This window comes from Argopecten irradians, chromosome 3, assembly GCF_041381155.1.
Source record: "Argopecten irradians isolate NY chromosome 3, Ai_NY, whole genome shotgun sequence".
NCBI classification, from domain to species: Eukaryota; Metazoa; Mollusca; class Bivalvia; order Pectinida; family Pectinidae; genus Argopecten; species Argopecten irradians.
Window position 1 is genome coordinate 42,077,396 of NC_091136.1, and position 27,964 is coordinate 42,105,359.

At 33.4% G+C, this 27,964-nt stretch overlaps 1 protein-coding gene and 1 long non-coding RNA gene across 15 annotated transcripts in view; one reads left to right on the top strand and one right to left on the bottom strand.

Moving 5' to 3' along the window:
* Positions 1 to 27,964, top strand: part of LOC138318645 (serine/threonine-protein phosphatase 4 regulatory subunit 4-like) — a 103,705-nt gene that overhangs the window by 70,388 nt on the left and 5,353 nt on the right. For 2 of the 14 annotated variants that reach the window (XM_069261201.1, XM_069261203.1), the window contains 19 exons: positions 1,024 to 1,131; positions 1,453 to 1,574; positions 2,527 to 2,649; positions 5,028 to 5,146; positions 10,145 to 10,219; positions 10,553 to 10,672; positions 11,031 to 11,108; positions 11,259 to 11,348; positions 13,186 to 13,368; positions 13,778 to 13,883; positions 14,348 to 14,640; positions 14,849 to 14,890; positions 15,724 to 15,801; positions 16,741 to 16,867; positions 17,701 to 17,757; positions 18,674 to 18,721; positions 20,323 to 20,415; positions 25,052 to 25,138; positions 25,862 to 25,987. In XM_069261201.1, coding sequence (XP_069117302.1) covers positions 1,024 to 1,131; positions 1,453 to 1,574; positions 2,527 to 2,649; positions 5,028 to 5,146; positions 10,145 to 10,219; positions 10,553 to 10,672; positions 11,031 to 11,108; positions 11,259 to 11,348; positions 13,186 to 13,368; positions 13,778 to 13,883; positions 14,348 to 14,640; positions 14,849 to 14,890; positions 15,724 to 15,801; positions 16,741 to 16,867; positions 17,701 to 17,757; positions 18,674 to 18,721; positions 20,323 to 20,415; positions 25,052 to 25,138; positions 25,862 to 25,987 — 2,075 coding nt within the window. Of the gene's footprint in view, positions 1 to 1,023; positions 1,132 to 1,452; positions 1,575 to 2,526; positions 2,650 to 5,027; positions 5,147 to 10,144; positions 10,220 to 10,552; positions 10,673 to 11,030; positions 11,109 to 11,258; positions 11,349 to 13,185; positions 13,369 to 13,777; positions 13,884 to 14,347; positions 14,641 to 14,848; positions 14,891 to 15,723; positions 15,802 to 16,740; positions 16,868 to 17,700; positions 17,758 to 18,673; positions 18,722 to 20,322; positions 20,416 to 25,051; positions 25,139 to 25,861; positions 25,988 to 26,900; positions 27,064 to 27,964 lie in introns of all 14 variants that reach the window. The other 12 variants (XR_011207898.1, XR_011207899.1, XR_011207900.1 and 9 more) reach the window with 12 other exon arrangements.
* On the bottom strand, positions 19,285 to 24,737 carry LOC138318647 (uncharacterized). The gene is made up of 3 exons (XR_011207901.1): positions 24,661 to 24,737; positions 20,436 to 20,562; positions 19,285 to 19,897 (listed from the first exon to the last, which is right to left on the bottom strand). It is a non-coding gene; the product is annotated as an uncharacterized lncRNA (long non-coding RNA).

Below are 27,964 nucleotides of genomic sequence, written 5' to 3' on the forward strand. Positions count from 1 at the left end.
CACAATGAGACCAGCGTACAGTCTATACACCTTCGCTGTGTAGCTGCTTCCATGACACGCACGCAAAATATTTCATATTCATTTATGACGTGAGGAAAAACATACCATTTTCACTATCACGCTTAGCATCGGTTCATCTTCTAAAACTATTTTCCTAAGATTTCATATCTTTTTAATATGCAAAATTTGAGAATGCCTTTCAGATAGAATCAATGAATTTTGTCAGTGATCATCCAAGCTTTCTGTTGTGATTTTTAAGGCTGCATTATGTCATGATATGTTGACTAGCTAACAGCTGTAGCTATTGAAGTCTTTATTAATCATCCCCAGATTTGCTCTGAGAAGACTTCCGTTAAATGTTTTATGAAGTTTGATGGCTCAGAGATGTGAATAAACTAACAAATAACTTTTGTGAAGAGGGAATTGATCAATATTTTGTAGTTGTAAATTCTACTTCTTCTTAAAGTTCTTTCAAATTAAATTTACCATGTACACCAGGGAATTGGTCGCTAAGTGGTTAAGATGTCTGAAATTTCTACCTTTTATCTATATTTTCTTGGTTACAATTTAAGGCCTATTTGGGACTGTTGCCAGATATTGGTTGAAGGTTTTTCTCATGAAACTCTTAATTTTGTCTACTAGCACTTCCTGTTTTGTCCTTTAAGTGACCATAGCTGTTGGAAGGATATCTCAGCAGTTATATCTAGTGACCAAACCATACCTATTATAAATGTCTTGGTATGATTGGATTATGACTTTGTATATTGATATAATACACACGCTGGCAAATTTCCAGTCAGTAAAATAAAAACATAATTCAAATGCATATATGCTATGGTCTTATCTCAAAAATACTTTGCTTCTGCAACCATAGCATTAATTTAATTTGATTGGAAGAAACTATAGACTGTTTTAAGATTAAGATATTGTGTGAAAATCAAGTCTGTTTGCCTTATTCCATTGTGACAATGTTAACTATTTTGTTGTTTTTTAAAGTTTCTTTTTTTTTCAATTTTCCTCCAGAATTAAAAAAGAAATCCTGCCGGTGGTACAGTCTCTGTGCCAGGATGTGGACTATGAAGTACGGGGCTGTATGTGTAGACAGTTGGACTGCGTGGCCCGGGGGTTAGGGTGAGCACTTATATCCACTCTTTGGTAGAGGATTCTGATCCTATTCTAGTCTATATTGTTATTGATATGTTGATTTATAGCTATGTTAATCTACAAGTTTTAGAGACATAGATCTTATAGTTTCCGTTTAGAGAAGAAAAATGAAAGTGTATCCAGTTTTTGAGTGATAAGAATTGTAATTCTTCACTAGTAACATGACAGTGAAATATTTTAGTTTCAGATATGAAAAAAAATCTTAAAAAAGATTAGGAAGTTTGGAAAACTATTTTTAACTGTTAGCAGGTATTGGTCAAAAGAATATCATTATGATTTATTTTGCAGTCTTGAACCAACAAAAAGTGCAATACTACCTGAACTGGTAGAACTAACCAACGATGAGGAGGGTTTTGTGCGGACAGCTGGTCTAGAGACAGTTGTCAGCATTCTTAGTCTACTTGACGAAGGTAAAGGCCCTACATATAATATACAAACCTTTGTCTTTATAAGTTGATTATCTCACAGGTTCCTGTCTGTTAGTATTAATTAAGGCCCTTTTTGATAAGTTGTGTTGATATCTCTATAAAACTTCATTTTATTGTGTATTAATATGTTTGATGTTAAGTACAATGCCTTTGGTGTCTGTACATTTGTTCTGTTCCTCTCAACACCGATTGGGTTTGATAAATATATCAAAAGCTACCATCATAATGAAATCTAGTGTAGTCTTAAGGAGATACAATTTTTTTGAGAGGATGAGAACTTTGTTTTGCCTGAATTGCTCTCCCTACACCATCTATTGGAGTGAGGAGGATTACTTGAAGTACTCCCTCTTAACCGATGAATGGAGGGAGATGTTGTATTGGCCTTTTACCTTAAATAATATGTATATTTCAAACAAGCATGCAGTGTCATTTGAAAGCAAAATCATGGTATCAATTTACCATGACATCTATATGATGATAATTCCGTACTATCTTGCATCTGGCTTTTAATTAATTATAATTGTTCCATTCACACTTAAATTGTATTTTTAATTTCTAATCAAGGAAAAATAATGTTTGTGTCATATCATCAATCGACTTTGATTCTTTTGTGATAAGATTATCCAAAAGCTTCCCTCCAAGACAAACTTATTATTGATAAGAATCAATCTACTCATCTTGTTAAATTGTATAATTTAAAACACAATGCATGTAATATGATTGTTATGGTCCCAAATGAGAGGTAGTGGGTAGTATTAGTTATCCATTGGCTTACGACCTTCACCATGTTATGCCATTGTTTGACCTTGAACTTATTATAACATAGTTGACCTTGAAGATGTCCTGATTTTGTTGACTGTTATATTTTTTTATTTGTCATATGTCTGGCTTTGACTTTAAAGATACATGATTGACCTTATTCTTGTAATTTCAGACACATGCAATAACACCATCATCCCTTTGGTGTGTAAATTCTGTCAGCAGGCGATGCAGAATGAGGATAGTACACTACCAGTTGTTGCCAAACAACTCGGCCGTCTTGCTCATGGTTTACAAGGTAAATACCCAGTCGTCAGTTGTCACTACACTCCAACCTGTCTATAAAGACCACACTACGCTCAAACCTGTCTATAAAGACCACACAACGCTCCAACCTGTCTATAAAGACCACACTACACTCAAACCTGTCTATAAAGACCACATAGCACTCAAACCTGTCTATAAAGACCACACTACACTCCAACCTGTCTATAAAGACCACACTACACTCCAACCTGTCTATAAAGACCACACTACACTCAAACCTGTCTATAAAGACCACACTACACTCAAACCTGTCTATAAAGACCACACTACACTCAAACCTGTCTATAAAGACCATCCAAAGCACCAAGAAAAAATGGCCTTTATAGCCAAGAGATCTTTACACACAAGTTACCGTAAATGGAGTTGGAATTAACCATTTGGGACCCTGAGAAAGTGGTCTTTTAAGCAGGTGGTCTATATACAGATGTGGTCGCTAAGTCAGGTTTGACCTTATATAGACATTTTGGCCATCTTTTTATGTCTTTCTACATTTTCCAAGGTAAACATAGGTTAGTTGATTAGTTGGTTGCCACCAAACAACTAGCTTACCTCACTTGTGGTCTGGATGCTAAACTTTAAATCAATATTTGTTGATACAAAGGATAGCAATAAAACTTTGTCATTTGGTAGTTATGTCATAAACAATTTAGAAGAAACATGATTCTAATACAAACACAATTCACCACATCTGGCTTATTACAGTTATATGGATTTTGAAGCCTCGTTCACTTGAAATAAATAAAAAGCTCTTAAATATTTGATGACCCACAGCCGTGTTTTAGATTTTTATATGATTTATAGACGAAGAGGCAAAAACAAATCTAAGTCTAATAATGTTACGATCAATGAATGGTTGGATATGACGTAAGCCAAATCATATAGCAGCAGAAAAAACAGAACTGCAAATGTTTTATAGAACAGATGGAGGAGCGTTTTACACCTAAAGTTTTATTTGTCTATTGCCAACAAAAAAAGAAACTTGAAGGGAACAATGGGAGAAGGTTTTTTGGGAGAAGAAAGGCAGACAGGGGCATTTATATGTCCTGGCAGTTGTTTATAGAGCAAAAAATTTAATACAAATAGAAGCTATAGTATTTGTTTATTGAATTTACAGTTGGGTTGTATAGACATTCTGGGATAACTTTGTGTGATGCAGTATAGGTTTATGAGTTAAGCCTGGAGGCCTGAATTGGTCTGGCTTAGAAAGAACAAAAAAATCAATTGAACCATTTGTAGAGCATTGTAGAATCAAATGTTCTTGTTTTATGATTATGTTATCATTGGTGAGTAAACTATGGTTATCATCTGTCTGGCCAAGAACCTAACAGGGAGGGGGAGCTACGTTAATTACGCCCTAAAATTATCACCAATAATGGAGGGCCTCGGGAGGAGGAACCACAACTGGGTCAAATAGCTCAATAGTTATTGTCTCAAGTATGACAGATGGGCACTTACAGTCTCACCACTGCTTTATGCCTCTACTTGCTCCCCCGAGGGCAGATTCCAGATTCATAATGACAGTTTTGGCAGAGTGAAAATAAGAGATTTATTCCTTATAGCTTTCTCTATAAGTGGTTCTCATCAGTCAAACATGCATAGCAACAAGCCATTTCCTTCTGATACATAACTGTAATGAGTGCTGGTAGTCACAGGATTTCATGTCAGTTTGTCACGTTTTGGTGGAATCTTCCTTTTCACATACATGTACTGAAGAGAAGTTATTTTCATATGGCTAATATTTTTCTGGTTCCTTTGAGATAGGGACATATTGGATGCAAAAGTTTGATCATGAAATGTAGTAAATTAAAGAAAATACAATTATATTTTTAAAGCAAGATTATGACATTTCAATTTGTTGAAATTTCATTTTTATATTTACTTGTGGTTTGAATTTCAAAATGCTCGACCTGCAGAAATAATTGATTATCTTGTATGATAGAATTTAAACTTCCTCAAAGTTCCATATCATATTGAGTTGAAGGCAAATTCTGTTACTTATCGTTTTCAGCAGTTTTGTAATTTTTAGCTGTGAATCATAATAACTTAAATGGTCTTTACGTATCTTTTTCATCCCAAAATGACAGGGTTGGGGGTAGGAGGAGATAAAGTATTGTCCATGTCCATTGCATCACATCCTACGTAATGTCCCTATGTTAGTTTAGTGTGGTGCCATCTGTGGCCTGTAGATTTCTAGTAACTTTTGAAGATCTTGTGTTTTGGGAAAGTATGGGGATTGATTTTGTATATAGGAAGTCTGACAATACATACACACCGATTGACTATTCTGCTGGTATAAAAGGCAATACTTTAGGATATTTTACAACTCTGGTATCTGATTTTGTTTTGTAGCACATCTGACAGACGAGCAGAAACAATGGTTTGTAGACTACTACAGGAAGTTATGTAAAGTCGGCCTTTCTTCTGAACGTGCCAAAAACACAAAGGAGGCGGACTCTGAACAAACTAAGGTACCAAGCTATATCATATTTCTGTGACAAGGTGAACTAGAGCAATCAATATATTAGATTATATTGAATTTCAGAAATAATTGAAGTCATTCTATTAGCCTTCTGTAATTCATTTAATTTCCACCAGCACTTGTGTTTTAAATTAAAGATGCTCCACCGCTGACAAATGGTATTTTTTCACTATAAAAACGGTAGCAGACGATTTAGTATTTTTCTTCAGTTACAAAAGTTACTTACTTTACACCATTACCACCATTTAAAAGTTTGAGCTTCTAATTTTACTTCAAGTTAAAAATTTGAAAAATAATTAATTGCATCCCGAAAAAAATCTGTGACACTATATCCTATATGGAATGAAGTACTGATTGCGCATGCACCAAAGGCGAAATAAATTATTTTATATTATTTTTTGTGTTAATTAGGCATATATATACACAATTAAACACCAATTATTGTTCAAATGATTAATATCATTTATGCTCTGTCGGCGGTGGAGCATCTTTAACATTAAATTTTAATTATTTCATATAAATCCCATTAACAAACAAACTGTAGTTTCATCAATATTCCTTTTTGTGAAGAAAATTCACATATCAAATTCTGAAAGATTTTCTTATTAAGCTATGGAATGTGCTTAAATCTAAATAAGGCTTGATAAACATCTGGTTACAAACCATCAACGCTATACACCAGGACACATAAATCCAGTGTCGACTTACTATAAATGAACAACTCTATACACTGGGACACACAAATCCTGTGTCGACTTACTATAAATGTCCAACTCTATACACCGGGACACACAAATCCTGTGTCAACTTACTATTAATGTACAACTCTTTACACCGTGACACACACAAATTCTGGGTTGACTTATTACAGTACCTGAACCGTTTAACGTTCCCAGCCTAACGCAAACGAAACGCAAAAAAATCGTCCGTTAGCTAACTCTAACAATTAACGATAAACGTTTAACGCAATACCGGCTAACGATTAACGACTAACGCAAAACGCAAAACGATCGGCTAGGATAAACCGGAAATACCATTGTTATAATCACGAACACGGCTTGACGGTAAATAAATTACGGATCTCGACGTTCTGAAATACAAAGAAAGTACAAGAAAAACTGGAGTATGTTCAGGATTAAAGTTTCTGTATATCAATAAACATTTGCCTATGAAAACTCTATGTGTCATATTTGTGCGACATTTTAAGAAATAACAAACAAATTGTTACAACAACACTTTATTGATAATATTACCGTCAGAATGTCATAACTTTAGTGAAGCGATCAGGCGTATACCGGTACATGTGTACTTTAAATAGAATCATGGTATTGAAATGACGAATAACATATTTTCACACAAACACATTTAAAATGCAGTAAATCAAATTTCAATCTAGATGTTTGATTTCTATTATCGATGTTTCATAACTCAACAATTGTAATAATTTACATCTTTTAGTGTTTCCCGCATTAATCACAATTTTCAGGGTTTTTTCAGATTGTCGAAAGGCTCTTCCGCTTACCATGGAAAATTGTATTCTCGGAATATTTGTTTCATAACGGATTACACGCTGTATATATTACTAGAGTGTGCATTCATAAAAGCTTCTACTTACAATTGACCAGGCATCGATTTTAAGGTAGCACATGTACATTTACAAATGCACGTACTACATACGCCACAGCTACTGTAATAACGATTGAACATTTGAATTCGTGTTTCGCCATTTGCAGTTCTCTCATTTTTTTAGTTCATGCATATAATAAAGATATAAAGAATGAAAATATTTCACTTCTTGTTATTTATATTCAAATTAAGTCAATTATGCATAATCATTGATGACAACGATGATGAAGATAGTGTTGCACATGCATATATGTACAGTATGTACACTGAAGATTACTGTAAAATTGCATTGCGACAATTTTCTACGTATATTTGTTTCTAGTGTAAGAAATATAGTTATTTGATCACATTTCACATCAAGCAAATTTTCAATTTACAGTTTAAACAAATTAATTATTCATACAATGTACGAGTGTAAGCTAATTCATTCCAACGTAATTTATAGGAAAGCATATTGCACACATCAAAACTTTGAAATACGACAGTACATAAACATTTTGTATGCACGTGAAATGTACCGTCACAGTGTACGGGGCACAGGTAATTATATAAGTTTGGTATAAAGTTAATCTCCCTCCCAAGAAGGTGTTAATTACAGATGAACTCCGCCCGTGGCCAGCTACAGGGGGTCGACACAAGGTAACACCAGTCGTGACCTATATACCTGTACAGGTAAAATACCCGTGCGCGTCACGCTGGGAATTGAAGAGAGTCCAGGTACAAATAACAACGAACACGTATGAGAAGGTACCCGTGACTGTTTTTATTGATATGATTTGACACGCGTACAGTACGTGTGAAGGCTTACAATGTAACGTACCTGCACAGTTCGAATTCTCTACACGTGTTCTACATGTAGTAGTAGGTATACTCGTACATTGCAAATGTTTACGTCATTTTATTCCCTTTTCCATTTTTATATAAATACAAGTACTAATTAATTGCGTTCAAAAATATGACATGTAAATGCTAAATCTCACCTATTCCCCGTGTTCAAACTCGTCATATTTATGATTTTTAAATTTCACGAATTTATTTACAAATCTTCCGAGTCTTTTTTTTTTTTTGCGTTCTTCATACATTGATAATATTTAACATAACAAGAACAATATTATGCAGCGGGTCTGTAATAACATTTTTATTATCTGTTTTAGCTATTTTCTTATGTAATCTTTCAGTTCAGCGGCGTAGCTAGGTTTGGATAGGCCTGCATGCCTGGGGGTACAGGGGGCGATAGCCCCCCTGCTCAGGGTCCAGGGGCGAAGCCCCGGAAGGGGGTTCGCCACCCAGAAGCTGACGGGAACTTGTTACAATGTAGTAACCATTTTACTCCAATGGTTAAATGGAGGTCACGATATTTAGTTGATAACTATGCAAAACTATACACAAAATTAGAACAGTGGTGATTTTTTTATATACATATAATCGTACTATACTAGACTCCCCTGACAAGTGCTCGAGCAAAAAACACGGATTTTTGTCTGTAAAAATCAAAATAGTAAGCAATGGGAGAATTTTGTGTTATAACTTAAGGCGAATATTTTAAACAAAATTGAAATTAAGTTTACGTGTTGGTTTGTTTATGACAGCCAGTCAAAGACCACTGTCAAAATGGCGTAAATTGCGTACGAAGGGACCAGTCGACGACCACCTCAATAAAAAAATTAAACATAGTATTTATAACCTATTTTTCTACCTATTCTGTTCTAATTTTAACAATTACAACAACAACAAATATTTTCTAAATCAACAATCTGTTCATATTCGACAAAAATAAAAGTAAACTTTTTCGTGAGTAGACACCGAAAATCATGGATTAACACGCGTTTTAACGGGGCGGGAAGTGAACTAAAATTGAAAAAATTGGCCAACACTTTGGCCAAGAACATGTTGCAATTGCTATTTTAGTTGATTTGTTATCATTTTAATATAGTTATATGCTTTTAGAATATTTTTTCATGCGATATTGTTTATTTTGGTATTCGCAAGTGTTTCCCGATTCAAAAGCCACATTTGCTTGAGGGATTTTTGTGAAGAAGTCTAATAATGTCTTCGACAAGATTCAAACAATCAAATTTAACAACTAAATGCACGTGGTAACCGGAAATATATAGACTATTATAATCAATTTCCAGAATGGCCAATCTTCAAGTCTTTCTAATGTGCACAAAGTTATGTCAGGTATATAGTTGGACATATCATATGTATTTATACGTAATTTATATTCTGCAGCGTTACGTGTATTCAAATGTTGTGTTTTTTTCTGACTGTATAAAAATGTAAGTCAGAATATTTCTTGCATGCTTGAGCATGCAAGCATGCACGGGCGCTACGCCACTGCAGTTGTCGTGGATTCTTTCTAAATAATGCTTTTGACATTAATATTCTGTAAGACAGTTTCGTTAATATTTCAATTGCTTTCGCAGAAATCACAGTAACAACAAACATATATGATATATGTTTCTAATAATAATAATAAAAAAGTGATAATCACATTACGTTTTGAAATGTCATTTAAATACGAGTATTTCAGAACGTTTTTACGGATAGGAGCGTCATGTATGCGATCGTGTTACTGTACATATATTTATTTCAACCACATCTAACAAACATATATACATCCAAAAGAGATATAAAATGCAATACAATACACTTTATTCATTTTTTTTATTTGATAGATGTTATGATAATCGCTTCTACACGAAGCGGTAAACGTAATATCTTAGTAGATAGAAATGAAAATTATATCCGGATTGTCAAAGCATCTCACCGGCATTTGGTTCTATTTTTAGTGGTTAACGTTAGCGGAAGTGGGTCCTGCTAACGATTAACGCAAACGATTTCTAACGCAAACGATTGTAAACACAACTAACGATTAACGATTGCTAACGCAAACGATAACGATTAACGATAAACGATTGCTAACGCTAACAATTGCTAACGGAAATAACGTAAACGCAAACGAAACGCAAATTTGGGAACGTTAAACGGTTCAGGTACTGTATTAATGTACAACTCTTTACATCGTAACACAAATTCTGGGTCGACTAACTATAAATGTACAACTCTTTACACTGGGACACACAAATCCTGTGTTGACTTACTATAAATGTACAACTCTATACACTGGGACACACAAATCCTGGGTCGACTAACTATAAATGTACAACTCTATACATCGTGACACACAAATCCTGTGTTGACTTACTATAAATGTACAACTCTAATATTTACTATTTTTGGCGCAGTCAAGTTTTACCCCAAAACTGATTGAGTTAAGATAAAACATGCACATTTACATGTATGTTTATTGTTGTGTAATTTGTAGTAAATGTAAAATATTGTCGTTTTTCTACTCTAGGTTACAGACATGCCACAGTCTGAAGAAGATGATTCGTGTTTAGAATGTAGAAAAAATGCTGCCTTTAATTTCCCTGTAAGTACATGGTTATAAATAAACTGATCATGAGAATTTTACCCCTTCACTTGTAATATAATGTAAAAGCCTCCAACTGTGAGGTAGGAGTTTGGTAAACATATGAGGCTGTTTTTATATAATGCTATATAATGGCCATAGGTCGAATGTCAACCTCTGTGTAGTCTGGTTCTCTTTTACCACCAAAACTTGGTAAAACATCTCAATTTAACAGTACAAATCTATTATATCAAACAAAGCACTAGTACTGTAGATATAAGTAATTCAAAGTTACCTCTTCGCACCGTCACATTTTTCAGTGATAGTAAAATGATGCTGTATTATTTTGGACAGGCAATGTTTGTGTTTGTTGGACCTAAGCACTTCAAGATTGACTTGCTTGGCATTTTCTCTAGTCTCTGTAAAGATCCTAACAGCCAAGTTAGGAAAACTGTGGCCAGCGGTTTCCACGAGGTAAGTATTGTTACCATATACTGTAACATTGAATTATGTCTCTCTTTTTCCTTTCGAATGTACCCATATGGCACTATTTAGTGATTTGATTGGTCGTTCTTGATAGCTGTAACATGTAATATGTACTGTAGGTACTTAGTAAATTATAAGTTTTTGTTAAGAGTTGATCAAGCATTTACTACAGGATAAACTGTTAAATGTTTTACAAATATTAAACAGAATTTTCATTGTGAATTCATTTAAATGCTAGTTGCAATAATAATTGTTTAAAACATGCTCTGTATAAAATCAAATAATGATGAAATGTTGCTTCTACCTTTCCTATCATTAATCAGAATGATTTTTATTTCTGTTACAGGTGACCAAGTTGCTAGGCTCACAGGTACATATATTACAACCGGATCTCATCAATTTGCTCAAGGACGATTCTATAGACGTAAGTATATTTACCATCAGAAATAAAGACATATATTGTTAATAATTGATTTTAGCATTGTTGTCAAAAACTGAATTTGTCAATGAGACAAATTGACAAACCAATCATCATCCACATCCATATCATATGACTGTTGTTTTCTTTTTAAAGGTGTTGCGTGGAATTTTGACGAACATTGTTGATATTTTGGATTCATTCCTGGGTTCGTCCTCGAGCAATCACACTCTGTCAGAAGCTAAGGTATGTAACTTTCTAGTTGTAAATCTATGCTACTTTTGTCCCTGATTTTAGATTGTTTAGTTATTGTTCTTACCTCTTTCTATCTTTCTTTGTACACTCTCAAACCTTCTGATCCTGCTCTAAAAGTCATTAAGCCCATAGCCCTGTCTGCTTGTATGGATACAGTTAATGATTCAAAGTAGAAAAATTTACACCATGTAAGTTTAGGCCCCATGGATCACACTTTGTGGATGGGGCTGTGGTGGCCAAATGCTTTAAATGTCCTCCACCTCTGGGTCATCAGTTTGAATATCTTGTGAGGCGATTGTCAGGTTGTCAGTAATTTTCTCCGGTTACTCCGGCTTTCCTCCACCCATAAACCTGCCACAAATTTAAAAATGACCTGGTTGTTAATTGGACATTAATCTAATAAAACCAAAGCACTTTGTGGACTCCATCACTACCCCTAAATGAATTTTATCTAGTGTTAATTTTGGCCCCAGATTGCCCAATACTTCAGACCATATCAGTTGACAGAATTGTATCTGTTGTTTGGACCCATTAGTCACCCCTTACAAATCAATACCATCACAATGAGAGGCATTGTGTTACACAACTTTAGTAATCAGTTACAGCTAATGAAGATAGAAAGTTTAGGACTGAATTTAATAAAACTAAATGTCTGGTTTACTTCCATATACTACTTCAGTGAGTGATTAATGTTTAATTAGAAAACAATCTGTTTGTGTGACAGTTTGATGTGATTGAAGATATTCAAGTAAAAAATCTGTGATAGGAATAGAAATATATAGTATAGGCATTATGTAGGAATATTTAAGGTTTAAGCCAAACAATCTATCAGCCATGAAGGTGTCCTAGAAGAGGACCTACACACACTCAAGGAGGAGAGTGGTGGTGATGCCGTGTGAATTATTTATAAATATTCACACTTGTTTGTCGTTTGTGCGAATCAAACAATTGAAGAGCTGGTGATTGATTGGTCTGTACTCTTGTGTCCTGTCGTGTCACTGAGGACACAATGCCATTTGTTGAGTGGAACTTCAGACATTTGTCTGAATGACTGCTCAGTGTAGAGGCTTGATTCTGTTATAAAAAAACCTTTTCATTCTCTTCATCTGTTAAATATGACAAATGTCCCTTTATTTATAAAGTTATCATGCATTAAGGTTAAGTGATTAAGTTTTAAAAACCATTTTCATTTAATGCTTTTTGTTCATTGTTAAGACAATAAAATACTTTGAATCTCCAGCTCTTATGGTATGGCTTGTAAGTCGGTTTATTTACTTGGCTTGCCTATAAGGACTTATTTACCCAAATTTATACTTGGCTTGCCTATAAGGGCACATGGTTCTTATTATAGCACTATTGCAACTGACCAAACTTTAAAAAATCTCAACTTTCCTTAGTTTCCTAAAAGTACCATCCTGAAAAGTCAAGATCTTTATGATGAACATCAATTTTAAAATCATGTTTGTCGTGACATTTTCTTCAGATAAATCTGTGATATATCCTAAAGTAACATTCCTAAACTGTAATGATCAAGGTCTTATAGAAGTCAATTACATACCTGTTAAGTTTCCCCCATTGGACTGGAGACTAAGAAATTAGTTTCCAATTTATAAAACGAGATCTCTAGTTTACTAACATTTGATTTTGACTGTTCTGCAATGGTAAAGGTTAAAATGTTACTTTATTCAGAACTATTGACTTAATATGTTAGAATTGTCATAAACATGTAGATATTTGATTGGTTCAACTTCCACTTGATGGATTTAAAATTATGCTGCTCTACAACTATGAACCAGTTTATAATGACATTAACTCTGTAATGTTCCAGATGAACAGTCTAGGGGAGGTAATTCCAGCGATACTGGCTTCTGACGAGGTGGTGTCAAGTTGTAATAACTGGAGATTACAAGAGGAATTGATGACCAGTCTGGCCAGTTTGACCCGATGTTGTACTAACGAGGTCCTCTACACCAAAGTCATTCCTGTACTCTTCAATAAACTCAAAACAGCGGTTAGTATGAGCTCGCTTGTTTTTGTCTTATTTCAGCGATTATTTTGGCAAACAAATGTTTGAAAACATGTTAACTTCATTTCACTGTTGAGCCCTCTGGCAAAGTGAAAGTCAACTACTACAAAGTATTTAGGATGTCAGCAGGAAACATTTAACGACCCTTGTTATGGAAATTAACATTGAATTTACCTATTTAAAATTGTTCTTTAATAAATAATAAGTATATATTTAATGGTAAATTAATAGCTTTTGAGACTACAAAATTATCAAAAACTTCTTTTACAATTAAAATTTAGAAATTAAAAAGTTTTGTGAAGGTAGTGGGCCTTTAATGATATTAGATTTAATTGAAAGTTTTCATTTGACCAAGAGACATCAGATCTATAACAAAACATGATTCTTTCTACAGAGAGCATTACCTGTGAGACATGCATGTGCCAGATCATCACTAATAATTATCAGGACGCTCAAAAAGCTGGAACAGCGGGAGGAACTTGTGAATCGCCTTGTGACAGGTGGGTCTCTTAGTTTGGTGCTTGTAAGGGTGCCAGACCTTGTGGTGCATTTATAAAAAAAAAAAAAAAAAAATCAAGCCTGAAGGGGAAAGCTAAAATTTTGACCTCATGAAATAGAAAACATGTACCTACATAGGTTAAGAAAAAACCTAAAATCCCCTAAATCTTTGGTAGATGAAGTCTTATATAAATAATAACAATATTTCGGGATAAATTAATTAGTGATTGAAGTAAGGGTGGTTGTGTGGCACAGTGGTGGTTCATTGCATGGTTCATTCTCCTGTAAGACTTCTTCTGTGCTTCACTCTTCACCATCTTATCCTATAAATGATATCAATTTGTATATATACACAGTTAATTTTGCATTTTTTGATAGCCAAAAATTCTTTAAATGCTTATTAATATTTATTTCAAAAAGCAATGTTACTCAATGTACTTTATGTGTGATCCACTCTTTGTTACAGAGTTCTGCCAGGGGAGAAGCTGTCATCAAAGGAGTTTGTTCATAGACATTTGTAAATTTGTGATAGAGCTCTATTCTAAGACATTTTTTAAGAAATATTTTTATGAAGTTGTGTTAGAACTGCACAAGGACCCAGTGCCTAATATACGATTACGATTGTGTTCATTACTACCACCTTTAAAAAGACTCATCAAACTCCCAACGGACCGTAACCTGCTACAGCAGCTGGACTTATGTGTGAGAAAGCTGCTGGTCGCAGAGAAGGATAAAGATGTGCAGAATGCCATCAAACTGGTAATCTCATAGTTCATAAGTACAAGAGTTATATTCATGAATTATATTTGTTTTTGAATAAAAAGAAAAATAAAGAAAAAAATTCAAAAATAAATGAATGAAAGAAGTATTCAAAATATTGTTAATTGAATTAAGAGAATCATGGAAATGGTTTTGAGTATTTGTAGATATTATGTAAACTTTAATTTTGCTTTGTATTTTTTCCCAGGCTGTTGAAGAACTAGATAAAATTCATGTTCAAATGGAATCGGTAAGTCTTCATTCACTCTAGATGTTAGTGGTTTAAGTTACCTTAGCTGTAGTTCTCCTTAAACAGACTGACAATTGTAGTTAGCCTTAAACAGAATGTACCTTTAGTTTTAATCAGATTACCCTTCCCTTGTAGTTAGATGTGTACAGATTTATCCCTGGTAGGTCATCACTATTTACTGAAATGGTGGGGGAATGTTTTTATGAACATTTTGGTTGACCCAAAGGTTCCAAAATATTGGACAGTTTTACAACTGAATTGAAGAATACAGAGTGATAATGTTAAACTTACTGAATTACACTATAAAATAAAATTTTCCACATTGAAAATTATCACTTATCATTTCCACTTGACTTTTGCTATGAAAGCAATGGATAATCCATAACAAATGGTCCTTGGTAATCTGATAATAAAACACATTGATTGAATGAATCTTTATATTGAAAGGGGTTACTCTGAAATATTATTCCAGTTTAATGCTTTTCAAAGTTACATGGGTCATATTTTGGTCAAGGTCACACAATGGTTCTATATAACATTGTTAGACAAGGTTACTTGCTAATATACAACAAGGTCACAAGGTCATATGAAAGAAGATGAGGCAGGGTAGTACGTAAAACATTGGGCCGGTTCATATTGTCCTGATTTTAAAGAAATTTATTGTAACATTTTCAAAACCATATATGATCACTTCTTAAATGAAAACAATTTTATACAATTTCTGCATTGTTACTTAAAAACTTACTTTTGGTCCAAAAGATGTCTGGGAAGCATTTCTATGTATAGAGATACAGGTCTTGGTTGGGTCAAAATATTGATTGATTTGTTTACAGTTATCTAGAAGGATGCTGTTTGAACAAGATCTAGTGGACCAGAAAAAGGAAGACGAGGAAAAATTGCTCATAGAATTAGTAAGTTGGTGATGCCTTCCATAGTTACCTGCCCTTGGTTGAGCAAATGATTTATGATTCCTTCAATTGGACAAAAATTATCTACCTTGGCCAAATAAGAAATAGTCTACTATTACTAAAAATAAAACAAAGTTATAATAGGTAGGCAAAGGGTGATGGTATAGAGATATATATAGTCCAAATTGTAACCTTCCTGTAAGCCAAAGAGGACGGAGTAGCATGTTATTCCATTCTCTTTGGAAAATATACCTGGTACTAGTATATAATTATACCCTTGTTAGTTGGAGGTAATTGTTAACATAGTTTTGGTTATCATATATTAGCGTAGTCAATTATGTAATTATATGAGAGAATTGTATATTTATTCTCCCTTTAGTCGCACCAAAGGTGATTGGTCACTTAGAATTGGAGACAACACAATAAATATACAATGTAATCCTACCAATCAGATCAAAATTGTACAGATTTGTGTATATTTGGTTTGGCTACATAGTTGTGTTGGAAAAAACCCCATAATTTTCAATTAAATCATGTATTTGCTGAGAGAATTATCAAGTTTGAAGATGCCTATTGACCACACTGGAAGTGGGTTTGTATTTACATTTTGATATATGGAGTACCACTATCGGAAGAAGGAAATTGTACTCAAAATTATTTTTCCAATTTCTCTTTTCATATATTATTTTCAAATACCTAATAAAACTAATTTTGTGATTTTTTATTTAAATTGTGAATTTTCTTTGTCTCTTTGGCCATCTAAGTTTTGGAATATTAAACTAACATTGAATATTACTAAATGGTTAAAATTCACTGTTACATAAAATAAGTCCGCATATTATTCATTGAAGTTGTACACGGTTAATATATGCATAAAGGACTCTTTAAGTTTTTACAATGAGATATCAATAAAACTATACAAGATTATTACTGATTGTATAGGAAGAAAAAGACCAGAAGAGGGAAGAAGAAGCAGCTGAGAAGAAAAAAGGAGAAAAACGTAATTCTGTAACTTCTGCAGCAGCAAAAAAAGGGGATAATGGAAGTAAAATTCCTGGTCCACGCAAAGGTAGGCAACTCTAGTATTAGAATTTAGAGCTGTCATAATATTTGCTAAAACTATTATTATCAGTCCATAAGAATAGGGGGAGCTAATGTTGTCACCCCGGCGTCGGCGTCAGCATTTGCGTCCCATTTCACGTTGAAGTTTTTGAGCAAGTTTCTGTTTCGTCAATTGTTTAAGCTTAAGTCATCATAAATGTTTATGATTTTATTTTCCTAATGTGTATGGATTCTGAACATGATAATACAACCAATTTGGGGCCCTTTAGGGTTTTTTTGAGTCTGTTAATTTGTCATATTTCTATGTTAAAGTTTTTGAGCAAGTTTCTGTTTTGTCAATTGTTTAAGCATAAGTCATCATAAATGTTTATGATTTTATTTTCCTAATGTGTATGGATGCTGAACGTGATAATACAACCAATTTGGGGCCATTTAGGGGGTTTTTGAGTCTGTTAATTTGTATATTTCCGTGTTTAAATAGTAAATACTTGAACATCAACTTCTTCTGAATAGGCGAGCTTTGCTGTTCTCCAACAGCTCTTGTTTTCATTGGATTGATCTTTTGAAAAGTAACTTGTTTCAAATATAGTATAACCGTACTTTAGAAAACCAGCTGTATGCAAATTTCTTCTGATTGTTGTAAATTAATTAAATTGATGAAAGAAAAAATTATTCCAATCTTTAATTTCTATTATTGATTTCTGAAGTAGAATTTTTTTCAAGTCCAGTTGGATTGTTTACTTTTTTGAAATATTTGAAGACAAAATTTTAAACCTCTATTAAGGATTAGATTGTTCAGTAGAAAAGGAAATTGGTAACATTGAAATGTTGAACTTTCAGGTACTAAAAATTTAGCTGTATCCGGCACGACATCGCCAAACACGTCTACATCTAAAGGTGAGTAGTGTTGTGTTGTGTGGCCTCAACAAGTAAGTATGGGGCAGGACTGGTGCAGGGAGTAGAACTGGTATACTCCAGAGTATACACAGAAACTGCTGCTATTCAGGTCATAAAAAGATGCCATAACAAGAAAATAATATCCCCAAAGTATTTCTGGTAATATTTCACATCATTGATACTTTTTGCAACTCAAACAGCAATCATTATTTCTCCAGATATTTTTCTGCATTATTGTTGAAATATTGAACTTCTATTTTGACCCCTCCCTCAGATGTGAATTATTCTGTCAAATTAAACTTCTTTTTCTTTTTTAATTTTGTGTTTTTACGTCAAAAATTCCCTATATTGATTGTAGTAGCTAAACAAATAGCCAAATAATCACAGCGGCCAGAAATCTTTAATTTTTCATCCTCTCTCTCAATTTAAATCCCAAAGTTAAAGTAAACTCTTAATATCGTTTCCTCAGACTTAATCTCTTATTCCATCCCTAGATTTCTAAATATTCTATCTCTACATACCATTATGTAACCAATATTGGCGATGTGACATTGTTCTGTCTGAGAAGTCTCCCTGCTGTATATATGCTTTTGTTGGCTTATACCCAGCATTGCAGTGTTTGTTTGTGTGTGTCCATAGTTTTTGGGTTGGAGGTACTTGTCTATGTAGGTGTGTAAAGATGGATGCCTGCATCAAGATTTATTTATTTAGAAAAAATAATAATAATAAAAATCGAAGGAAGGAAAAAGGCAAATAAATAATGTAATAAATACTCATCTTGTATAAACCAAAGTCATGTTGTGTAAAAAAAAAAATTAGATTTTGAAATTTTATCCAAATCCAAGATTTGACAAAGAGAATTTTATGCTGTTTTTTACTACCACACATTTGAAACATTGTGATGCTATTTTCACAGATCTCACCAGTTTTAAGTTTATTTATCCACCATATTTGCAACCCGAAGGTAAAAAATTTCGCAATCACATTTTTTGCTTCACAGCTGTTGAAAGCGACCATCTTTGCTTACCTATTTGGTGTATCCTACTATTCCTTACTTATTTTACTGACAGAATACTGAATGTATCACATATCCATATGGTAGAACAGTTTTACATATATATATTGTATACCCGTATATCTTATCAATTTTAGAAATGACAAAAAAGTTGAAATTATGATATTTCTCAAATACAGCATTGATAAAGAAAAAACAAATTCTTGGTTTGAATTTAGTTTTTATTTAATTGTCTATTATTTTGAAACAGCAGTGATGAATGCCTATTTCAAGGTCATATTGCGATTAAAAGGACTGCAAATTTTGTTTAAAAATGACTATTTTTCTACTTTCACTTAAAAAAACATAGCCGCTAAAATGCTCTTTGCCCTCTTCTATTTTGTAAATGTTGTTACTTAATATTAAGTTATTTAGATGAAAATTAACTTGAGTTCTAGTAAACATATCATCATCTTTTTATCTGGCCTTTTTATATGTATTGACAGATAATAATGACTATAGTTTTTGGCCTGTGTGCTGTTTTGGTCATGACACAGTGTGACTTTGCACTGTGTGATTGTACACTGAAGACATAAAAACATCATTTAATTTTATTATTGAAAGATAAATTTTTATTTCTCTAAAATAGATGTTTAATTCATAGATGTTAAATTCCTTTCCTTTCTTTGTCTTTTCTGCATGTCGGGGTTGCAGTCAATACTTTTTTTCAAATTCCATCCTGCTCTTCAAATTTATGAAAACTTTAAATCTTGACAATTTAAAAAATTCTTAAAATCATATATAATGGTATTGTATGTTGTAACCTATATATTTCAGTCTAATACCTATATAGACAGCTTGATAGTTAAGCTATCATATCCTATGTGAGCTTATATACCATTTTCTCTTAATTCCTCTTCACAAATGTTTAGAGATGGTCATCATCTGCTACAGCCAGGCTTAGGGACAGATCAGTCGTAAAATCAGTTGTAAAGAGTGCTGGTATCCTTAGCTATCGGTCAGCTGCTCAGTTCTGTATGATATTGACCACTATGCTTTGTTATACTCATCATCATTGACTAGCCCAGCTTATAGATATATAACTGACCATCAACTACTTTGCATGTAATAAGGTATCAGAAGAAGCTGAAATAAGATAATGTGTTTAATTAGGTACAAGTATAATAGTTGATTTGTGTTTTATGTATATTATCCTAATGTATATTCACCAACACTCCACAGTTCAATTATAGACTGACAAAGCTGACTATTTTAATGTATGTGTAACTGTTAATCAACAAGTCATAACAATAATTCTCTAACGTCACTTAAGTTAAACAAGGTACCACAGAGTTATCTCCCTTATTCATTATATGTCCCTTTACTTATATATGGGACATGAAATGCCATTTGTTTTCACTTTGTTGAAATGTTAGTATAAGTAGTTGGCATGCTGATGTGAGGGTGAGGATTAATTACCACTACAGTCAATGATTATATTATGTAGATTGTGTATTTTCTTCATGTTAATTGAAATCATTATCACCTTGTCATAAATTTGTCTAATCAAGATCTCCAGAACAGACAGGGAAAAAATAGCATAGCCAAATCAAAGTCGACTAACAGTTTGTCTCAGATTCCTCGCCGAGGTAAGATAACTTCAGGTAAAGACAAATGCACGCACCTGTCAGGTTTTTACCTGTGCCCTGTATATCAGTGTTGTGGTTCTGGTCCAGAGTCGACCCTGCATGGCTCTCTATGGTGGAAGGCTGGCATGAGTAACATCTCCTGAGTGTAGAACGTGTTTTAACCTACAGAATAGTACAGTACTCTGTAGCTCTATTATAGATTTATTACTGATTAGTGTCATTTCATGCAATATTTAGATCAGAGTATCTATAGTCTTTGACTAGAGACATGATGTTAGTATATATAAATTCAAATGCTTTTTTTTTGTAACCAAGATGTAGATTTGAGCTTCATGCACTGGTAATATTTTCAGTGATTGGTTATGATTGATTGCTGACTAGAAAATAACACTTGAAGGTGTAATATTCCAGTTAGCTAAATCATGATTTATTTCTCTATAGTAATTGTTTCTATTGGATCTGTCTAAAGCAAATGTAGATGTAGGAAATCCATAATATGATCACAGGGGTTCGTTTCTAATATAAATATAAGTATAATACTTGGTCAAGGTCTATAACTCGGCCGGCCATATAACACTACCCAATTTCAGAAAAAGTATGATTATTAACCAACCGTATAGGATATGACAATAGGAATACTCTAAATCGACAGTCAGATAATTTATCTTTAATTTGGTATATGACACAATATATATCATGCCGTATAAATGTCACTAGGTCTCCAGAAACATCGGAAAACAGCCAGATTTCAACTGGTCGGACACTGTGGTGTCCTCCGATAAACACGCCAGGGCCCTAATGGGTAGCTCAAAAACCACTGCATGTCAACACTTCAGCGTCATAAGAATGAAAGTTTGGTAGAAAACAAACTTACTGGTTAGTAAATCCATGTATAAATACCATCCATTTGCCAAACGTAGCCCTTTGAAATTTCCGATTGAAAAATTTGTGTCTCTAGCCGCCATGTATGTATGCATTGCAGTAGATTTGTTTTGTCTGCGTTGATTAGCTCTCGAAAATTAATTGACCAATCAACGCCGAGAAAACAAATGTACTACACACATATCAACATGACGGCTAGAGACATTTTTTCAATCCGAAATTTCAAAAGGCTGTATTGAGCAAATGGATGGTATATAGATAAACACTAACATACCGGTAAGTTTGTTTTTTACCAAACTTTAATTCCTAGCTGAAATGTTGACATGCAGTGGTTTTTGAGCTACCCTGTGGTATGATATACCCGTGAAAGGTTAATTGTCTCCCTTTACCTCCTGGTATACTGTATCAGTCATTAACCTAGAATGAGTTATCTTCCCTTATTTCCTATTGGTATCTTGAGTTACCTCCCCTTTATCCCACTGGTATATTTATGTCGCACCTATTATCTATATTACAACTACCTGCACATATACAGTAGTCCCTATATATATGTATAGTTTCATCTAACTTTTCCCAATATTGATGTATTAATAGACATGTAAATCAGATTTAAAAAACTTATTGTGTCATACAACAATTTCTGTACTAATTACAAAAATAATACATATAAGCCAGATGTCTATTTTTTCAAAAGGTAAGGATTTTTTAAATCTCAGAAGAAAGTTCTTCAGAAGTTATGGGTAGATTATTTGATTTTATTCAGTTACTTTTGTTTTATTGTAGCTGTAAATTTTGTGATAATGTACAGGCATTAGTTGTACACTATAAATATAATAATAAACAGGTGTACTAATATGTATGAGTGTACTGGGTCATGATGTCATCCATGATATAAATTAAAAAGTAATACTTTGAATACCATGCAGATACATTTTAGAATAGGCAAGAATCCAAGTATATTTTCAGTTTGTTAAAATATTAGAATGATTGTTGACTTATGAGATGAAATAAAATATTGGATATGTTTTTAGCTCACCTGGCCCCCGGCCATATAACACTACCCAATTTCAGAAAAAGTATGATTATTAACCAACCGTATAGGATTATGACAATAGGAATACTCTAAATCGACAGTCAGATAATTTATCTTTAATTTGGTATATGAAACAATATATATCATGCCGTATAAATGTCACTAGGTCTCCAGAAACATCGGAAAACAGCCAGATTTCAACTGGTCGGACACTGTGGTGTCCTCCGATAAACACGCCAGGGCCCTAATGGGTAGCTCAAAAACCACTGCATGTCAACACTTCAGCGTCATAAGAATGAAAGTTTGGTAGAAAACAAACTTACTGGTTAGTAAATCCATGTATAAATACCATCCATTTGCCAAACGTAGCCCTTTGAAATTTCCGATTGAAAAATTTGTGTCTCTAGCCGCCATGTATGTATGCATTGCAGTAGATTTGTTTTGTCTGCGTTGATTAGCTCTCGAAAATTAATTGACCAATCAACGCCGAGAAAACAAATGTACTACACACATATCAACATGACGGCTAGAGACATTTTTTCAATCCGAAATTTCAAAAGGCTGTATTGAGCAAATGGATGGTATATAGATAAACACTAACATACCGGTAAGTTTGTTTTTTACCAAACTTTAATTCCTAGCTGAAATGTTGACATGCAGTGGTTTTTGAGCTACCCTGTGGTATGATATACCCGTGAAAGGTTAATTGTCTCCCTTTACCTCCTGGTATACTGTATCAGTCATTAACCTAGAATGAGTTATCTTCCCTTATTTCCTATTGGTATCTTGAGTTACCTCCCCTTTATCCCACTGGTATATTTATGTCGCACCTATTATCTATATTACAACTACCTGCACATATACAGTAGTCCCTATATATATGTATAGTTTCATCTAACTTTTCCCAATATTGATGTATTAATAGACATGTAAATCAGATTTAAAAAACTTATTGTGTCATACAACAATTTCTGTACTAATTACAAAAATAATACATATAAGCCAGATGTCTATTTTTTCAAAAGGTAAGGATTTTTTAAATCTCAGAAGAAAGTTCTTCAGAAGTTATGGGTAGATTATTTGATTTTATTCAGTTACTTTTGTTTTATTGTAGCTGTAAATTTTGTGATAATGTACAGGCATTAGTTGTACACTATAAATATAATAATAAACAGGTGTACTAATATGTATGAGTGTACTGGGTCATGATGTCATCCATGATATAAATTAAAAAGTAATACTTTGAATACCATGCAGATACATTTTAGAATAGGCAAGAATCCAAGTATATTTTCAGTTTGTTAAAATATTAGAATGATTGTTGACTTATGAGATGAAATAAAATATTGGATATGTTTTTGAAATTCTGTAATAAGAAAGATTCAATGAGTCCCTTAAGTTTTCTTCATCATTTCTGTGCTTCAGGATCACCATTCCTTGGTCATTTCTTATTCTTAGTATGTGATGTGCATGGATGTAAGAGTTATGTCCCTTATCTTATTATCATAATATTGTTGTTTGCCAAGAATGCATGGCAGATGTTCATATGAAATCTACTTGTTAATTAAGGGATATAAAAAAATTGTCTTTAAACAATTTGAATCCTTCTTAAGGATGTTATTTCCATTTATGCAGTAGTGTAAACAGACTTTTATGTGCATGTAAAATCATTGTGAATGAATGCTATCATTGTATGTACATGTATGTATGTTGTAGCTGTGTAATATATTAATGTACTTACATTGGGTATTGTCAAGGAGATCCAGATGATGCATTTTGTTGTAAAATTCAGCATGTAAACTTCCAGAGCTTTATATATAAATCTTTCTATGTTACTTTATGGAATATTGTCAATATTGTGATATTGTGTATATACATGTTGGTGTTGACACTTGTCTATAATTTATCTGATATTGAAATTTGAAAATGATTTGCTTTTCTTATATCTTTAGTTATGCTATGTAGCCTGAAATGTTTGTGTGTACCTTTTTGTTTAAAACAATTTTGTGGGTTAAATCATGAAACTTAATTTGAATTAGATAATCAGCATAATGCAGAATTTACTATCAATTGATGTTTGGAACATAGTAATATTTGTTGTGTTTGGGGAAAAAAATTATACACAATAAGCTTTTCATCTTATATATGACAATATGTTGAATATGCAATTATAGATTCAAGCTACCAAAGTTATAGACAAATTAAAGTATATAGTATGTAAGTGCTTATAAGATGAAGGGGGCCGCGATGGCCGAGTGGTTAAGATGTCCCGACATATTACCACAAGCCCTCCACCTCTGGGAAGCGGGTTCAAATCTCATGTGGGGCAGTTGCCAGGTACTGACCGTTGGCCGGTGATTTTTCTCCGGGTACTCCGGCTTTCCTCCACCAACAAACCTGGCACGTCCTTACATGACCCTGGCTGTTAATAGGACGTAAAAATAAACAAACCAAAAAAATATAAGATGAAGATGTTTTGTAAAGGACAATAAAGAATAACCGGAATACAGTAACATTGTTAGATACATTTTTCTCTATGTGCAATATGTATGTTTATCTTTAGTATACATTACTTTTTCAAAAAGAAAAGGTCACTTTTAGAATATCATTGTTTATTGTTAAGCTTATTCAGTTTTATATGTTGTTTGTTTCTGAAAACTACACTGAACACATTCATGGTTGAACTATGACTAGTTTTTACACACATTGTTCTATTTTTTGTGTTATTTCGTTCAGAAAATATAGGAAAACCAGACTCACCCAAACCTATCAGGAGCAAAATACCAGCAGCGAAAGTCAAGCCTCTATCGAACAATGACTCAGGTCAGATCTTTGTCTCATGCATGTTTGTCCTGCATGGATATCAGTGGGTGTTTGTATCACGATGGGACGACTAAGTTTTAAATGTTCATTGTGAGGAAACAATGCTTGTTATATTGGAAATTGGCTATAATTCTTGTTGTAAAAAATGTTTACTTCTCTTGTGTTTACTTGTACTATAAATGTTTTCCACTATCTTTTTCAAAGGTAGTTGTAATGTTCATGAAACTTGTTTCACACTCATCCTAAAAGAGAGAAAAAGCTGTATACATTTTGAAGTCATCAAAATTTAGTATATTAACATGTTTATTAGAGATTTTTAGCCTTTTTCTAGAAAATGAAAAGAACCGGAGGTACAACAATTCTTGTATAAACATATTTTAATTACTTCATTTGTTGTCATACATGTATTGCTAACTAAAGCTCTTTTCTCTAAACTTTATAAGTACACTAAGAGGGTGTGCATACAGTTTAAAACATTAGACAATTACCCTCTAAGGATATTTGTGAAATCTAGTTTTCTTTTCATAAATACATTTTTTCCAGGTATAAAAATAATTCAAAAGTTGTGTTGGCATTATTTGTAGAATTTGTGAATATATTCTTTATCTAAATTTTTCTATAAAAAAGAGGTATAATCTAACTTATATTTCTTTCTTTGGAATTGTGGGGAAACCAGCTGAGAGGTCTGTAGTATCATCATCTCTGTTTCTTTCAATTGTACAGGGAAGAAAGATGTGACTGTCTCTAAGTCTATGCCTAAAAAAGCCCTACCTCGGCTGAGTCGTCTCCCCTTGTACAGCTCCCAGCCAAATCTACATTCTTCTCAGAGCAAGTCCCCGGTTGGTCGAGGTGAGGGGATTCTCCCCGCACTCGCTGCCTCACTGCATTGTGTTTGGCGGGTGATTCGGTGCATGTCGACTCGTACTACTGACCATCATCACAGTTTACTGACAGAAATCCTCCTCACACGCCATCTATCTAGAAAGTCACTAGGGGCAGATAACTCTAATCATCAGTTGCTCCTGCTATAGCAGTCTATTGTCTTGTGATTGTTCTGTGAATCTCGTTTCCCTGTAGTCGGTGTTCAGAAGGACCATATATGCACGATCTTTCTGGAAAAAGTAACTACACTGCCTTGCCTACTGCAGAACTGTTCAGACTATTGTTGATTTCTTATAATGTCTTACAATTTTCGTTTCTTCTAGTTTACCCCAGACACAAGTTTTTGGTCATAATTTTGTTCTTTACTCAAGACAAACTTTTGCTGAGCTTTTCTGATAAGTTGTTCACAGAAAAACAGATTTACTTGTGAGTGTTGTTTTAGTTGTGATAGTGGTGTCTGCATGGCATGGATTACAGAGGTATTGTCTAGTGTTTCACACCAGTCATTATTCATTACACTTCCTATTCAGTAAAAATTCTTAAAATTTCATCTACATTTTGTCACTTTATTTTTTTTTTTTTTTATTCTCTTGTAAATTCAATGAATTTAATAATTAAAATATTTTACATAATCAAAATCTTTGTTCCATAGACATTTCAAATGGAAAAAAAAACTTTTGAAAAAGTTTCATTGTATACTTTCTATACACTTAATTTGTTTCATTCATATTTTCCTTTAAACTGTTGTGTATAAATCTCATGGATGTTGTATGAATGAAGTAAATGTTGACACCAATATTTCTCTTGGTTATAATGATTGATTCCTGTGGTGATGTATCTGGTTGTTTGAAGTGTTAATGACCTCTTGTCATTTGCCCAGCGTGTAAACCTGCTCTAGCCCCCAAGCCATCAGGGGGCACTGGCCTAAAGAAGACTCCCGTTTCAAGGTTATCCAAACTACCATTGTACAACTCGAATCCGGACTTGTGCTCCGAAAGGCTCAGGGAGGCGGGGCCTATAAGGGGACAACCTAGAGCCCAGAGGTACCGCAAATTCCTCGCTCGATCATCAGATTTTGATTTCTGTCCGATGCATTGAGATATGCTTTTTGTCTTCTGCAAAAGATCTTGAGTTTGCGTATAAAACTATGTAGATTATGTACCTATGCATGGCTGAGATTAGGGCATTATACTATTATTTCCCAATTTCTACATTGCTGGTTGATCAATGGCACACGACGAAATTCCTGCTCAACTTTGGGTTCAACTTTTATGTATCCCTGTTATTTCTGTGCTGTGCTCTTTGACTTTCTGCTGTGGCCCAGGTCCCTTTCTCTTTCTTCATATTTAAAGTGTGATCAAATTATTTAGTTTTTATACAAATATAAATTGAAGCATGTACCAAAGTTTATTTATTTTGGTGTGATTTGTCAAAATATTCACAGTGATAAGCTATCATGTATTACAGAAAGTTTTTTTTTTTTTGTGTGTTAAATGGTATAATACCTAAAACCAAGTTAAAACAAAGACCTGTATTCAACATTTATATTCAACATACTCACTCATATGGATTTTGGAATTTTTGAAAAATAGTAGATGGGGGGAGGGGAAGAAGAAGGAAAACCTCCCATCAGCATTGTTAGATTATATAAATGTGCTTCTGATAGATATTTCTCATCTGGGAATTGTATAATATCTAACCAAGAAGTATCTCATACAAGGTAAACCTTTCCAGCTTCACATATAAGTTGAAGTTTGATAGTTAATTATTAATTTGAAACCTTAAATACAGTAATGGTGTGTAGTCATTTAGATATGAAAGCTTTATAATGTCTTTTATCTGCATGTTGTATTTGATGAATTACTTTTACACAGACCTGAATCTGAGAGTGTCAAAATTTGAATTTTGATTTCATACATTTAGATCTGAATTGGTATATACTAA